Source organism: Balaenoptera musculus, chromosome 14 (assembly GCF_009873245.2).
Source record: "Balaenoptera musculus isolate JJ_BM4_2016_0621 chromosome 14, mBalMus1.pri.v3, whole genome shotgun sequence".
NCBI classification, from domain to species: Eukaryota; Metazoa; Chordata; class Mammalia; order Artiodactyla; family Balaenopteridae; genus Balaenoptera; species Balaenoptera musculus.
The window spans coordinates 18,736,889-18,749,048 of record NC_045798.1 but is presented as its reverse complement, the minus strand read 5'-3'; the positions used below and the strand labels follow the sequence as shown (position 1 = coordinate 18,749,048).

Genomic DNA, 12,160 nt, shown 5'->3' with positions numbered 1-12,160 from the left:
CTTGATGAGTGGCTCAGAGGTGACTAAACTCCAAATCCTGTCTGCCTTCCTCTTTATAAATGTGACATTTTAAAGCCCCTTTGGCACAGGTAAATCACAGTTACATTTCCAAGGGCCTCTGGTACCATTCCAAATCCTCGGACAGCCAGAGCTGCCAGTGGAGGGTATCTCTCTCTCTCTCACACACACACACACACACACACACACACACACACACACCTCAAGCCTTTCCCACTTTTATTCTTTTTTCTTCATGGCTCCTCAATGAAGCAATCACTTTATCTTTCTTTCCTGCAACACTGCGTTTATTCCCACCTCCTGGAAGGCTGAGGAGAGCCCAGGGGAGGGGGCAGGATTCTCCACCGGCCTCAGCTCCTGAAGGAAGTGGCGGGGCCCTGAGAGGAAGCTGAGTCTGGACAAAAGACCAGCTTCTGGCCCCTCTGGGTGAGATCTTCAGGAATCAGGACATGAGGGCAAAGTCTTCCTTTCCTGTTGTCACTGTGGAAGAGTCTGCAAAGCTCCCTTTTTCCATTATTTCCACGTGCCTCAGACACGGTCCGACAAGTCATTTTTCTTGTATATTTTTTCTGGATTCCCCTCCTTCATGGCCGTGTATCTGGCTAACGTGAAGAGATAGTCACTGAGTCTGGAGGGGCAGAAGGAGGCAAACGGAATGATCTGAAATGAGAGATCAGTGCTAACAGGGTCCTCCCTGTATTAGCCTCCAAGGAGGAAACACCAGTCACGTGCCCCGGGAGCATCGGGTGGGACAGCGGCTGCTCAGCCAACCCGGGCTTGATGGATGGCGCTCCAGGCCAGCTTCTTGAGAGCCCAGCGCCCGACTCTGGCGCCAGGGCTGGGGCGGGTCCTGCAGGATGAGGTCACTACCCTGTCCGACCCCACAGGGCTGGTGACTTTGGGCCACTCCCTGGTTTCTGCACCTTCCAGTGAACAGGACTGGTGCCTCCCAAACTGGGGTGTGCACACAAGTCACCTGGGGATCCTGGTGACATGCACATCAGATTCTGATTCGGGAGGACTGGCTGGGCCAGGCCCAGGATTGGGCAGGTCTAAACTGTGCCCAGGTGATTCTGGTGCTGCTGGTCTACTCTTTGAGTAGAGGGAGCCTAGAGCAGGCTTCTCAACCTCGGCACTAGTGACATTCGGGACCATTCCCTGTGGCTGGGTGATTCTTCGTGGCAGGAAGAGGGAGCTGTTGTGTGCATCATCGTAGGACATTGGGCAGCACCCCTGGCCCCCACCCACTTGTCTCCAGACATTGCCAGACATCCCGGTTGAGAAGCGCTGGCCTGGAATGTTCTAGTGGGCTAGACCCTAGTGCCCCTCTCCCTTCTTTCTTTGACCCACCAGTGATGGGGCCTCTGGGCAGGGGTGGGTGGGGAGGGAAACAGGAGAGGAAACAGCGAGCCTGCCCCTAAGGGGCTGGCAGTTAGTTTGCGAAGCTGCCCTGTGCTCTCCCTTGTTTCCATGCCGCACTGACCCCACCCTCCTCTTCTCTCCCTGCCCCAACCGTACCCGCTGAGGCCAGCTCCATGCCAGGTCCTGCTGGAACCTTCCCTGACCCATGCCCCCTCCTCCTGATGCCTGGCTGTCTCTCTGGGAGTGGGGTGGGGGACTGGGCAGTGGAAGAGACTCTGCTCTGGGTGATTCCCCCCGCCGCCGCAGAGCTGTCGTATGCTGGTTCCTCATCTGCGCGGTGATGCCTTCCTTGCTAAGGGAACGAACTGGCTCAGCCCACACAACCTACACGGCTGGAAGGCTCCCCAGGATCACTACTGTGACATGAACAGAAGGGTCCTCACTCCCCTCCCAGGAGGAAAGGAGCTGGTCAGGGCCATCAAAGCCCAGGCCATATCCTGGGGGAGGAGTGACCACATTAAGGGGCCAGACCCTGGCTGTGAGGTCACTTTCTGGACCCCAGGCAGCTCCTGGGGTCCCTCAGCTCTCAGTCCTAGCCTGGCCCACGCTAGAGCCCCACGAGCCAGGGCTGGAGCCACGAAGTGCCTACTTTTTCAGAAAGACTCTCCAGATCCCATCTGAGTACCTGTTTAAGAACTTGGCCACGTTTGCATCCGTCTCACCGGACTGGACAAGAGGCACCACGCTAGAAGGGAAGGAAACACAGCATCACGCTACGTTACGGGCTCAACACGCTTGGGGGCAGAAGCTGCGTCCTGAGCCAGCATTTCACTCCCGCTGCAGCCTCGCCAGTCTGTGTGCAGACACTCTAGATGGTGCTGTCTGCTGAGCGCCAGCGAGCTGGCAGGCCCTCCATGCACGTCGCCTCTGCTACATAACCCCTGCTGGGAGGTGCTCGCCCCAAACCGAGGTGCCAGGTTTGTGTCTACTGCCCCAGGGGCTTTGTCACCTGGGCACGGGTTTGGTGTCCTCAGGACCCCTCCTCTGCTCAGCCATTCCCTGATGTTGGGCCTTTGGGTTGTTTCCAATTTTTTGCTACTATGAGCACTGCTGATGTGGACAGCTTTGTACAAATGACTTTCTTCCTTTTGAAGCTGAAGCTCTTTTGTGACTCAGTGTCACTTTAGGAACCACTTGGCCCCAAGAGCCTTTCATGATAAGTGAAATCTTTATGACATGGGGCTATGGACAGAGCTCAGGTATGGAGCAGACACACCTGGGCTCAAATCCAGACTCTGCCATGGACCACCCAGGTGGCCCTGGCCACGGTGTCACCTCTGAGCCCCAGCGTCCTGACTCCAGTAGAGTGGGGGCTGCCACCACCTCTCTCCCGTTACCACAAGGAATCAGTGAAATAATGGATACAAAGTGCCCAGCACGGTCCTGCCAGTTGTATAAAGCAGGGCTTTATTCCCATTTCTCTGTGAAGCTGGGTGGCAGCCTGGCCTATGAGTGGTGTAAATGGAGATGTTGCAATTACTCTTTTAAAGTTTCCTTGAAAAGGCTGTCAGGAGCTTCTGGGGCGGGGGGGGGGTCCCTCCTCTCCTGACTCTCAGTTGGGGGATTGGGGTAGCAGGTGGCTGGTCTGGGCCCTTCTCCACTCAGCAGCCAGCACGTCATCCCATGGCCTAAAACCCATCAATGGCTCGCAGGATAAAGGCTCTCAGGATAAATGCAGAGCTCTCGGGGCACGTGAGGCCCTGCCCGGCCTGGCCTCAGCTCAGCCTCTAGCCTCGTCATGCCTCACGCCCCTCACTACGGACCAGACACTCAGCGTCCTTTGTGTGTGTTCCATGCAGACTGCCACCTCTGCCCTTGCTGTCCCCTCACCCCGGACACTCTGTCCACTGTGCCCCCAGTACCCCCCATGCCCAGTCCCAGGCTGGGTCACTCTGGTGCCAAGTACCCTCCCTCATAGCTCTTATGGTGTGGAGCTTTTCAATCCTTTCTGCTCAGCTGAGACCACCTCCACCATTTAAATTAACCCCAGGAACAGGGAGTCTTCACCAAATACGCACCTGAATTCCATACCACCTGAGTGTTATTACAATTACAAATAATCACCTAGACCCGCTGGGCCTCCCCCGCCCTTTTCCTGGAGCTGTCTGCTTCCGCACAAGCTCTGATCCCGATGTGCTGTCCCCCCCCCCCCCCGTCAGGATCACTGTCTCTCTGCCCAGGCCCCGCTCCCTCGGCCCCCGCACCCCAGTACCGTCTCTCAGCTCGGCGGCACACGGCCCGACAGAAATGCAGTGCGGAGCTGCTCTTGCCTCCGGACTGAAAGGAGAAAGCAGGTGTTGGCTGGAAGGGCGGGGGGAGGGTGCCACTGCAGGCAGGGAGCCTGGATGGACGGAGGGACACACAGGCCCCGCCCGCGACGGGCAGTGTTCCGTCTCCAGGGGCCCTGCCGGGGCACACCCACTGGGTACCCCTCTCCAAAGCAGGCAGGACTGGGGAGGGAGCCGTGACGGTCTGGAGGGGACTTGGGGGCTGGGGGACAGCTTCTGTCGCTGTTAAAAATTAAAGGGGGGGGGCTGAATCCCCGCCTGTGTGTTTTGGTCAACACACTGGCCCGCAGCCACCCCCAGGTTGAGGCAGCCCAGTACCTACAGGCAGGATGAAAGCCGTGAGCGGGGGCAGCTGGCTGGAGTATCTGTCGATCCACTGCTCCAGCTCCAAGATGGGCCCTGCCTCGAACGTGGCGTGTTCTGTGGAGCCAAGGAGGACATGGCCGTGAGGCCACTGCCCCAGGATCACAAGGAGCCCACCCCCGTCCCTTCCGCCTGGGTGCCCGCAAACCATTCCACTGGCTCCAAGGGACCTTCCTTCAGCCTTCTCAGGCTGCACAGGTCAGGTTGACAGGGGTCCCAGGCGACACCCAGGAGAGAGTCATTCCCCCCACCCACGGGCCCAGGCCCCCCGGGGCCCTCTGAGCACACACAGCGGGTTCAGGGAGAGAATTACTTAAGTGAGCCTCCCTGGCTGAGGAGCGCGGTGTCGCCAGGGCAGAGCCAACGTCCTGCAGGGAGCACTGGATCTGGGGAGGAACACAAGGCGTGGGTGAAGACCCTGTCATGCGGGCCAAGCGGGGGTCTCGTGCGTCCACTGCAGGGGCCTTGTGTGTCCACTGCAGGGGCGGGCCTGACGGGAGCTGTCAGACCTCTAAGGAGCCGCCATTTAAAGGCTAATCAGCAAACTGTCTGAACCTGCAGCACAGCACGTCTGCCCTGTTGGGAGGGGCCCTGGCTCCCTTGGAACGCAGACGGGGAGCGTCAAGCACCCAGGGATAGTCAGGAGGAATCTTCTCACCCCGACCCTCCTCTCCCATGTGCCAGGCCCTTCGAGGTATTTTTCTTTTCTCTAAACTGACGGCCTTGGTTTTCTAACCTATAACACTTGGGCGGAGAGACCCAAATTGACAGTGCTTTTTAAACTATACAGGACAGGTCTGTGCCTCTGATGAGACAGCCACCGTGGCAGTGCCGGGAGCAGGACACAGTGGGTGAGAGGAGGCGGTGCCCACCCGGGAGCGGACTGGAACCCTCTTGGGCCACCGAGCAGCAGACTCTGCGTAAGTGACTTGACCTCGTGGTGTCTCTGTGGCTTCCGGTGGAAAGGGGCGTCACAGTACTACCCCGCCGGCCACCTGCAGCGTTTACCCCAGGGGCTGGAGAGAGGTGGCCCCAGTCTGGGAATCCGATCCCAGCCCCACTGATTCCTGGCTGTGCGGCCTTGGGCTGAGCCTCGGTTTTGTCCTCTGTAAAACGTGAAAGCTGGCCTCCACCTCATGGGCTTCTGCAGGGAGAGCCGGGAACAGGCTGCCTGGCCTGCCACAGGCCCAGAGCAGCCCCCGGGGGCCAGGCGGGGCACCCAGCTGAACAAGTCACAGTCTGCGCCCTTGGGGCGCCCAGGCCACACTCCTGGTGATGCTTGCCTTTAGAGGCAGAAGCACAGGAGCTGCAGAAGCCTGGGAGAGGCACCAGCTGGAGGCAGGGGTGGCCAGGGAAGGCCCCAGAGGAGGTGATGTTGAAACTGTTACTCAAAGGACGTGGTCTAAAGCAAGGGAGGGGCTCATCACGCCACTGACCCCCTCTTCCCTCTGCAAACCCCGCTCAGAGGTGAGCACGGCAGACAGAAACGACCACTGTAGACGCCAGCAATTCCTCGTTATGAGGCCGAAGACCAGTCTCCCTCATACAGGAGGTGCCTCATTCATAGAATGTTCCAGCGGTTTAGGCCTCCCATCTTTCTGCAGCCCCTCACTACCCTGTGTCTGCTCCCAGGGGCCCCAGTGGGCTCCAGCCTGGCCTGGAGGACTGAAGCAGGCCGAGGGCTGACCCTCCAGGGAGCAGCTGACTCAGGTCAGCACGCAGACTAAAACCCCGGGTACATTCTCCCTGTTCTGGGGCTGGTGGCCCTGCCTCTATTTCTGAAGTCCTCTCTGTGGGCCAGAGCCCCCGCTGCCTCTTAAGGAACAGAACAGTAATTCTAAGAACGCTACCATCCCCCACGCCGAGGGCTAACCACAGCTGGGCCTCTCAAGTCTCTCAACCTCAGGGCCACTGACACTTTGGCCCAGGTCATCCTCTGTCACGGGGGCTGTCCTGTGCATTGTAGGATGTTTAGCCGCATCCCTGCCTCTACGCACTAGATCCCAATAGCACCTCCACCTCCACTGTGACAACTTAAAACATCTCCAGACATTGCCCTGTGTTCCCTGAGGGGCAGAACTGCCCCGGGCTGAGACCACTGCCCTTCACATTTCCCTCTCTGAGGGCAAACCTCACCACTCGTCTGTGAGGGAGGGTTATCTCTGTGTGTCCCCATCTTACAGATGAAGAAACTGAGGCTCACAGAGGGTAAGTGGACTAGTCCCAGGTGACACAGAAAGGAAGTGATGGTCAGTTGGCAAATCCAGTTATGGCCACCAGGCCTCGGGGTTGAAAAATCCCAGCTCGGGGTGAGACAATGTTACTCACTTTCTGAAGCTCTTCCACAAACGGGTGGCCGTTTTCTGCAATTAATTCCATAGCAAACCTGTGAGGAAGAAGGAAAAAGAATTTGCCTCGAATATAACATCCCCAGGCCCTGTCTTGCTGGAAGGCAATACATTCTCAGGGGATTGGCCATTTTGCTAATTGAGCTATCACAGGAAGGCCGTTATTTTCTTGCTGACATTGAGAACATCGTAACCTTCCATGTGGTTGGGGGTATTTGTTTTTCGCCACTCATCCAGGCAACAACTCCTCTTTCAGCGCCTACTCTGGCCAGGTCCAGGTGATTCAGTATGAACAGAGGTGACACAGGTCCCGTTAGGCAGGACAGGGAGATGTGAGTCAGATGTCACACAACTGACGGTGAAGTTGCAAACTGAGGTCAGTGCTCTGAAGGAAAGGGTGAGAGTCCTGGGATATTTGGCCTTGATTAGGGTTCAGGGAGGGCTTCCTGGAGGAAGCGATGCTGGAGGTGGGACTTTGAAGGCTGAGTAGGGGTTCGCTGGTAAGGCCGGGTGGGGCAGGAAAATCAAAGTGCCCCCGATGCAGGTCAGGACTGTGGCCCTAGCCTCCCTCAGAACACTGCACCCACTTCTGTACCAGTCGGGGTCCTGGCCAAGAACAGACAGTGGTGTGTTTGAAGGGTTCCTGGAGGAAAGCTTCACGAAGGGACTACTGACAGAGTGGGAAGGCTTATGGGAACTGCGGATGGATGGCAGAGATGAGCAAAAGCAAGAGCCTGAAGGGGCAAGGGAGGGGCAAAGGCACTACCAGCCCTGGAGAGAGCTGCATTCTAGGCAGAGGCCACCGCCAGGAGCTGGGCAGCTGGGAGAAAGCAGTGGAGAGCCCCATGACTGCCAGAGCCACACAGGGCTGGGGACGGGGTCACACATACCCCCACCCCTCTCACCCTTGTCCGATCTCCTGCTGGTGCTGCCCGCTGGTTGGACCAACTCTAAAGCCAGAGGACAAGGGAATCGGGGTGAGACCATCTCCAGGCCAGCCTCCCAGGCACAGGGGAATGGCTTTGAAAGGGCAAAAGAAGAACTACTGTGCATCTTTTAGCCCATCTTACAATCAGAACTAAATAAGCACACACGTAAGCTGTCCGGCGTTGGTCTTCCCCTCTGGACGGTGAGGAGGGGGCGTATGCCTCAGGCCTGGCACACTGGAGATGCTCAGGAATATCTGCTCACCGAGGATGTTCCCAAGACAGAGGCCAGTGGGAGGCCCCTCCCCGTGCTCGCTCCATCCCCGCTCCCACCACCTGTGGCTGCCCCTCTAGCGTCTGTCTGCTCCGCCCTCCCCCCCACTGCACCGCAACCCCCAGACCGCAGGCTCCATGAAGGCAGGGCTGAGGCTCCCCGCTCAGCAAAGCCTGGCACACGCAGTTGCTCCGCCAACATCTGAGGACAGAAGAATCCACAACTGAGCTGTGGCCAGTCCCCTGCACCACATCACCTGAGGGATGATGGCCTGCTGATTTGCTAATTCTAAACAGCCGATGCTAGAACCCGCCTTCCCGCCCCTCTGCCCACTTCATCTTGTGTGCACTTCCCCCTCGCCACACCCTTCCCACACACACCAAGGGGTCTGCCCTCTCTCCTCTGCTGGCAGACTAGCTACATTATCTTTCCTGAGAACCTCACTTAGGCCCATCACTGAGAAATGACGACCATGAACAGGTAAGTTTTAATAATTATGATGATAATAATAGCTAGCATTATGATTGGTGCTAGGTACTGTCCTAAGGGGGAAACATGGAGTTCTCTCATTACATCCTCACAAGAACCCAATGAGACTGGATACTATTACTAGGATCATTTGACAGAATAGGAAACTGAGGCTCAGAGAGGCCAGGTGATTTGCCTGAAGTCACACAGCCAGTCAGCAGTGGGAGAGAATTTGAACCCAGGTCTGTCTGATTACCATGATCTTCACCCACAAGGCCGAGTCAGAACTTGTGAACTAGTACTTATAATATCTGCAGCTCACGCTGCCAACAGCTTGCTGAGCATGGTGGCCTGAACTTTGTTCTCAAATATTTGCGGCCCCTCCCACCCCTGCTGCTGTCACATGTGTCCACGTCCCTGGCTCTGGCCAATGAAATGTGAGCAGAGGTGGCGTGTCACTTCGTGGAAGCTTTAAGAGCCAGCATGGGCATCACCATGATCTCTCTTCCCTCTGCCACAATTACTGGTGTTGTTCTAGACAGAGGCTGTCCCACCAGCCCGGGTCCCAGAGTGAAGGCCAGGCAGAGAAGAAACATACCCAACCCACGATGGGCTTGAAGTGAGAGGATGAAATACGACTTTGGTGGTTTAAGCCATGAAATGTGGGGGTTGTTTGTTACACCAGCATGGCCCGGCTGATCCTGACTACTTCCCCGAGTCCACCTTCTAAACTCTGGCTGTGTATATGCTTGTTTAAAAAATAAGCCTCACGAAAGGGATCATGTCTGATGCCCTGTGTACTGTGCTTGACTCACCAGTCACTTAGCACGTGCATCTCAATGGCACACACATACGAGCACAGTGAGGGAGCAGGGATGGGGGGCGAGGCAGCATCACGCAGTGAGGGGCGGAAGCCACGGGCCAAGGAAGGTTCATCGAGGGCTCGCAGCCTCTGGGACTGGCGGGCACTCTGGAGAGCTGCACATCAGTCATGCCCTCTAACGACCAACTCAAGCCCGACCTCAAGGCCAATCCCGTCCCCCTTACCCAATGGCTGAACTTAATTCATCTGTAGTTCCCACGGCTTCAAACACCTGGTCGTCTTTCCGTCTCCTTTCTCCAGTGAAGGTGCTGGAAAACCCTGTGAAAATGTTTTGCTGCCCAAATTAAAGACTTTTTTTCTTGATAGGCTCTTTTGAAGCATTTTTCCACTTGAAGGATAACATACACAGAGAAGTGCTCGAATTGTAAATGTACAAGTTGATGAATTGTTACTAACTGAAATAGACCTCTGTGATCAGCATCCAGATCAACAAATAAAATATAAGCCTCACCCTAGAAGCCCCCATGTCCCCGCTTTCAGTCACTGCCCCCCTCCCCAGGGGTAACCACTGTCCTCACTTCTTTCCTGATATGCTTTATTTATTTATTTATATATTCTTGGCTGCGCTGCTTGGCTTGTGGGATTTTAGTTCCCCGACCAGGGACTGAACCCAGGTCCTTGGCAGTGAGAGCGTGGAGACCTAACCACTGGACCGCCAGGGAATTCCGTCCCTGGAGTCTTTGGCTGGAGGGCATCAACACTGTCATCCCTTTGCATCTTTTCTTTTCTTATTGTGGTAACATAAACATAATGTAAAATTGGCCATTTTAACCATTTTTAAGTGTACAATGGCATTAAGTACATCTATGAATGTTTTTATCTTCTTACTACATAAATATACCCCCAAAGCAATAAATACTGGTAATCTGCGTGGTTTTTTTTTTTTGGGGGGGGGGGGCGTGCCACGCAGCATGCGGGATCTTAGTTCCCCAACCAGGGATCAAACCCACGCCCCCTGCAGTGGAAGCGCCAAGTTCTAACCACTGGACCACCAGGGAAGTCCATGCGTGGTTTAAAACTTTAGAAAATGGTATCATACTGATATGTTCTTCTGCATCTTTTCTTTCTGTACATTGTGTTCTGGCATTTTTAAAATTATCAAAGCAATATATGCTCATTACAAAATAAATAATAGAATAGAATAAAAGTATGTACAGGAAACAATGAAAGCCCATCTGTTCATTCCCCTCTCCCACAATTCAATCTCTCTCCCAGGTAACAGTCCAGGGTATAACCTTTCACAATGTTCTATGCATACCTGAACACACATATAAATACACACACACACTTTTATCCAATGGATTCCAACTATTTGGATTGTTCTACAACTTGCTTTTATCACTTAATATATCTTGGGCATCTTTCATTTCACATCACATTTGGGTGATGCCTATTGAGATCTGTCACATACTTTTAATGTCTGCAAAGAATTTGGAAGAACTTTTTAAAAATATATTTTAAAGCTATTATTTATTTAATTCTCATTCCAGAATTTTCCATCAATTTCTAGTGCCACGTGGCATACGGGATCTTAGTTCTCTGACCAAGGATCGAACCCATGCCCCCTGCAGTAGAAACGTGGAGTCTTAACCACTGGACTGCCAGGGAAGTCCTAGAATTTGGAAGAACTTTAAGATGGAATCTGCCATGTCTTTCTTTGCATTTTTCACCTGTCCCCACCCTACCTTTGTCTCCTGTTTTGGTGTAGATCTTGGGGAGCTTGGGTGTCTTCGAGGAAGGCTGTGGCCTAAGGAGAAATAAACATCAAGAGATGACGAGTGAGGATGGCGTATACAGTGGGGCACGTCCTTCAGTGGGTCACAGTTTGCTACCCATATCCTTAGAGGCAGCACTTATCCCCTTCTGCTTGGATCTCTTGAAATCTTTCCCCTCCGTTCCTCTTAGTTTTAAGCCCTTTGTGGGCAAGTTCCGTGTCTTGCCACACCCGTATCTGCAGAATAGCTGATGTAGTGCATTGCTCAATGCAGACACTCAATAAATATTGGCTTAAAGAATTTATCGATCACTTTCCATAGTCTCTGCACTGTGCTAAGTGAATTACAGGCATTATCTCCTTGAATTATCCCTAGAATCTTCCCAAGCACTACCTATGATGTTCATTTTGTTTTTGAGGAATCTGTAGCTGACGGGATGAGACTCACCCTCCTAGGTCACCAAGGGAAGAAGCGGTAGGGCTGGGATTCTTGCCCAAGGCTATCTTATTCGGCATCCCAAAACTGTTACCTCTGCTCTACCAAGCCAGGGACTCTTGGAGGGAAAAAACCCTGGGCTATTTCCATACTATAAAGCTTCAAATATACTCCGAAATGGAGAATTGCCAAAACAGGGTTCGAAAACTGGCATTTTCAAATAGCAACACCTTTAATAAAGACTTCAACATTAAAATGTGACATTAGAAGGTTATTCAAAGGTTAAATTACTGGATCTGTGAAATAGATTAATCCATTATTAAGTCTGGTTCTGAGGTCCGGAAACGGGGTGCAAGTTTCAAGGTATATGATGACAAACATCTTTAGACCGCGTTGGTGGATCTCTGTGCCTTAAAGTATAAACTGCTTTGGAGATAGGTTAAGATCCGAATTGAGGCCCCTCCTGATTGTGAGGCCAGGCAAGATGACCCTCTTGGCTCACATGGGATATGCCCTGTCCTGATGGATGCTGGGCTTCGTTTGCACTTGTCTTGTGCCAAGAAACCTTGGTCTCTGGCTTCCACGGAGCCCACGTTGCCACGGTGACGTCACGACTAAAGAGGACGTCACCTGGCGATTGCTGCGGTGACCTCCCAGCGGTTTGACGTAACCACGGCGACAACATAACTCAGGGCAGGTGCCTGGGTTACCCTCCCAGCCAGATACTCACCTGTCCCCGTCTTCCACGCCCTGGGGGCCGCGGCTCTGGAAACGGGGACACAATAGCTTGCGGGCGCCAAGGCACCCGCGCAAGCCAAGGCGACCTCCCAGGCCCCACACAGCCATGCTCCAGGGCTCTGGTAGGGGACTGACCCTGCCAGGCTCCCGTCCAGATCCCGGGGTGACTCCACCTACCTCCGGCCGCGCCACCCATCAGCCGCCATCTTCCATTGGTCCGTGGCTCTCTCCCCAGGGCGGGACACTCCCAGAGACTTGTTTCTCATTGGTTCACGGAAGGAG

General features: G+C 54.5%; 1 protein-coding gene across 1 annotated transcript; it reads right to left on the bottom strand.

The window, feature by feature from the left end:
- Positions 1-223: 223 nt before the first annotated feature.
- On the bottom strand, positions 224-12,021 carry MMAB (metabolism of cobalamin associated B). The gene is made up of 9 exons (XM_036822856.1): positions 11,871-12,021; positions 10,676-10,737; positions 9,155-9,248; positions 6,420-6,477; positions 4,405-4,477; positions 4,051-4,148; positions 3,653-3,717; positions 2,066-2,125; positions 224-646 (listed from the first exon to the last, which is right to left on the bottom strand). The coding sequence occupies exons 1-9, from the start codon at positions 11,984-11,986 to the stop codon at positions 547-549; spliced, it is 726 nt and encodes a 241-aa protein (XP_036678751.1). The 5' UTR covers positions 11,987-12,021; the 3' UTR covers positions 224-546.
- Between the last annotated feature and the right edge of the window lie 139 nt (positions 12,022-12,160).